The 4,200-nt window shown below is 35.9% G+C and overlaps 2 protein-coding genes across 2 annotated transcripts; one reads left to right on the top strand and one right to left on the bottom strand.

Annotated features, from left to right (window-relative positions):
- Positions 1–171: 171 nt before the first annotated feature.
- OLAH (oleoyl-ACP hydrolase) lies at positions 172–2,783 on the top strand (the record flags this gene model as incomplete). The annotated part of the gene is made up of 4 exons (XM_010193283.1): positions 172–271; positions 1,267–1,442; positions 2,320–2,405; positions 2,650–2,783. Coding segments are annotated over 4 exons (496 nt in total), but the record flags the coding sequence as incomplete, so codon positions are not given.
- A 390-nt stretch (positions 2,784–3,173) lies between these two features.
- Positions 3,174–3,860, bottom strand: ACBD7 (acyl-CoA binding domain containing 7; the record flags this gene model as incomplete). The annotated part of the gene is given in 4 exon segments (XM_010193282.1): positions 3,174–3,443; positions 3,531–3,593; positions 3,703–3,833; positions 3,835–3,860. Coding segments are annotated over 4 exon segments (294 nt in total), but the record flags the coding sequence as incomplete, so codon positions are not given.
- Positions 3,861–4,200: the final 340 nt, after the last annotated feature.

The raw sequence follows: 4,200 nt of genomic DNA, 5'->3' as shown, positions 1-4,200 counted from the left end.
CCAAACCATTCTATGATTCTATGAATTATATCACTATAATTTACACGTCATATATGGTTTCAGTAACTGTTCAAGATAGCCAGTTAGCACTGAAATTGAAATTATATTTAAATTTCCCCGTTTTTACATATGGTTTTGCTTACTTTGCTTTAATTTCTCTTTTACCTGCAGTTTTGGATCTTATCTTAGTTTTGCAGTTGCGCTACACTTGAAAGAAAAGTATGGACTAGAGCCGATCCATCTTTTTGTATCAGGGGCACACGCTCCAAACGTAAGTTACAGAATCATTAATAGCACAAAACAAAACAGTATATTAGCTACCAAGAGTAAAAGTAACATTGTACAGTATGGTATGCAGAGTGGCTTTAATGCAAAACAAGCGTTGCTTCTGAATGCCTGCAGAATAATGTTCTGTTTTCTTAAAGGAAATGAATTATGAGGCAGACATGACAGAATATTCACTGCTGTAACCTTAGCCTAGTCTCCTTAAGCTAATGCCACCTTTTTGGAATACTGTATTATTTACTATGACTTTTGGCTTAATAATAAAAAGTAATCAAAATAAAATGTGCCAGTTCTTGCTCTGTAACATGTAAAATAACTGTCTTAACAGAGTCTCTAACAAAAACCTCCTGCACCAGCCCTCAGTACATTTGTCCATGTCTTTCCTTCCCTCCTCAATCTATTTGAGCTTTGCAATCTGTCCTCAGTCCCTCTAAGGTTCTGGTGGTTCTGCGAGTCTTTCTCAGGAAAGCAACCACAACGTGGCTTTTTCCCAGCCCTCCTGTCCTCAGGTCACCATTTGCTATTTTTGTTCTTCTGTTTCTGGGGCTTCTTAGCAATCCTGAGCATGAGCTAGTACATCTTGGAAGCAATTATTATTCCTGCAAATTTCATAATTGTTGGTCTATCCAGTCGAACATTAGTTGTATTTGCACTGCTAGGCTTTTCTTTTTCTTAAATAGATTGTTTTATTAGTTGTATTTCAATAGTAAGAGTCAAACTTGGAACAAAATTAAATTAATGGTTATTTGTCTATGGAAGTTGCAGACCTTGAGGGTACTTGGCTCACTCATAATCTGTTTTCAGCAAACACAGTCTACTAACACTTTCAAAGAAGTATTCTCTGTGGATGTTAAAGTAATCGGCCATTGTATTTTGGGGACTGAGAACCATTGTACTTTTTTACTAAAACAATTCTTAACAGAAGTATTATTTAAAGTACATTCTATACAACGCCTGATCTGTTTTGTCTGGTGCTCACAGTCTGAAGCATTTCTTCCCATCAAAAGCATACCCATATTTGATGCAGATGATGAAGACATTCTTACACATATACAAATTTTGGGAGGAACTCCTTCTGTGCTTCTCCAAAACGAAGACATTAAGAAACACCTGATACTTACTTTCAAAGAAGACCTTAGAGTTCTTCAGACATTTTCGTAAGTTTTTTTTGCAATTTTGTATTACCTTTATATTGTATTTTACAGTTTTACTTCTGTCTGATCATTTCAGGTTTTCTTTTTTATGTCCCTATAATTTGTTCTTGTTTCTGATAGAAAAAGAATATGAGAACAGTAAACATAGTTTTCTCCTTTGTGTGCTTTTCCATTTATATTCCAGTATTTCAGCCCTAGATGAAAACACTGCTTAATGTAGCACCCACTACTGTTAATACAGTAGTGAACATGTCATGGTAGAATTCTACTTAGGATCCAAAGTTAGTAGCCACTAAAAGAAATGTTCTTGCATCTTTTATTGTTTTTGGAGGCTGACAAGCTCAACTGATCATGCTTCAGGATCACTGCATTCAGCCTCCTGATCCAAGGCCCCCCACCCAAACCAGCAGCTTTCAACATCCAGAGAGCAGCCAGATTCTTCTGTCCTAACTGCATCCCCACTGCATGTTACACAGCTCATGTAACTGAGGGGTTAAGGTTTCTTACCTTGGCAAAGACAAGGACACGCTTGGATGTGGCACCCATTTTGGCCATAGGAACCTGATGCTAAGGTCCTGAAACATTAGAACTTGAATATAAGCAGACAACATAATTTATTGTAGGTGATAATTTTTTTATTGCAGGTTGAAGCTCTTTTTTTTTCCTAAATATTGGGTCATTCTTCCTTTAAAATTTTAGACCTAATTGCAGTAGGGTAAGGAGCTAAGAATCCTACAGATAGAGTAATTCCTTCTCCTGATGTTCTGCACAACTCAATTCCTGAAGTGGAGGAGAAAGAAAAAGCTATTTTGTATGTGGAAACAAACTCCAAATACAGGTATCTCATTGAAAGTTTTATTACTACTTTTTATGTTCACAGTTTTGAGAAGGCAGAAAGGAGGAAGCCTTTCTCTTGTGACATTACCTGCTTTAATGGGTCTGAAGATAAACCACATGATTTAGAAGGTACTTCGCTTGAATGGTTTTTCCTCTTATACTTACACATTTTCCTGTTGTATCGAATCAGTTAATGAAATTTTCTGGAGTCTTTTATCTCCTTAAATGAAACAAACCAACAGAGCAGTTTCAATGTGTGAACCAAAACAGTTGATGTGGGATTTAAATAATTATTAAGTAATAACTTTGAAAGAGTTGCGTAAATTGACCACAATATTTTGCATTTCTCTGACATTTTCAATATCTTTTGCAGCCTGGCATGACCTAACAAGTGGAGATATTTCCTTTTACAAGCTTCCTGGAGGTCACTTTTATCTGCTGGAACCCTCTAACGAAATTTTCTTGACAAAACACATAACAAGATGTATAGAAAATGCTGGTGTATGAGATTTCCATCTATTTCAGTAGCAGAAGGTATAAGATTAGTCCACAGCACTTCATAGTAAGTCATTCTGTCTTGTACATTTACATGCAGTTATTCCTTGAAGTTGTTCTGTTCCTCCAGATCTTTACTGCATTCCTTTAAAAGAGGGAGTTTTTCTGTTTTGTTTTGTTTTTTTTTTCTAAATAAACTTTGGCTTTGGGTCTTCAAAAAGTTTTCTTTTCCCTCTTCTCATCTGGGACATGCACAAACCCTTTGCTTCATTCCGTAACCCCATTTGCAAAAAATGACAGCTATGTTATTTTACTTTTAGAGCTTCTCTGTTGTGTGCTCCTGTAAAAATGCTAAATACAGTTTAATACCCACAAGAATCCACAATTCTTACAGAAAGCTTAATTTATTAGGTTCAAGTTCATTTAGAATAAGATACAATCTAAAAATGGAGTATGTATGTCAATGCCCTTTACAGTCAAACAGCTTATGCTTAAAAGATTTTACTGTCAGACTACACAATAAGGAGTAGTATTGCATTTTTCTCAACAGCGTTAGGTCATTAGCTACCCAAGAGTTAGTTATTAGTGGGAAAGTGTTCTAGATCCCATATTTTTCTACCATTGCTTTTGCTTTACAGATATAGGCATTCATGGCGTCCTCCTTTGATAAACCTGCAAAGGAAAGTAGGAGTCATTATCTTTCCTCATTTGTCAGCCCATAAACATGACTACATGATGTAAATTTAAGTGGTGTAACACCTTTTTTCAGGTTCCATGCCTCCCATTTGGCTTTGCCTTTCAAATCTAGCATTCCTGGACATTCTGTGAAAATAAATGCACACCTTTGATTATCATGCAGATTTACATAACAGTTGCTTGATTTCATCAAGATATAGGAATCAATGTGAAGTCTATCTAGGAATGGGAATACCAATATTAATATCTCCAACAGTAGCCTGTTTGTAGAATCCATATAGTTCCTTCAGTTCTTCATCAGTTGGTCTTGTTTTTAATTTTTTTACATCTTCTGCGGCACTTTCGAAGTCAGCCTGATGAAAGAAAAGAAAGTATTAGTTTTCCTCTCAAGGACTATGCTTAAAATATTAAGTATAGCAGGCACTGTAGTAATCATTAGATACTCTCAATTACTCACTTGGGTGTAGTGGTAACTAGGCATTTTCCCATGAAAGAAGGTTAATAAAACCGAAAGTTATTAGAAAGGGAACTAGGCCACCTTAGCTGATAGGGTCAGCACTGCTAGAATAAATAAATCTCTTTTTCAACAATTGTACATCTAAACACCTGGAACCATTACAAACTGTCAGGATATCATAATAAGTCAGGCTGCAGCTTTCCTGAATAGAAAACTGAAACTATGGTTCTATCCATAGATGAGGGAATGAGTGTACTATCAGCAAGTTTGCTGATG

This window comes from Mesitornis unicolor, unplaced genomic scaffold (assembly GCF_000695765.1).
Source record: "Mesitornis unicolor isolate BGI_N332 unplaced genomic scaffold, ASM69576v1 C13556018, whole genome shotgun sequence".
NCBI lineage: Eukaryota > Metazoa > Chordata > Aves > Mesitornithiformes > Mesitornithidae > Mesitornis > Mesitornis unicolor.
The sequence above is the reverse complement of the archived record's forward strand: the minus strand, read 5'-3'. Positions and strand labels throughout refer to the sequence as shown.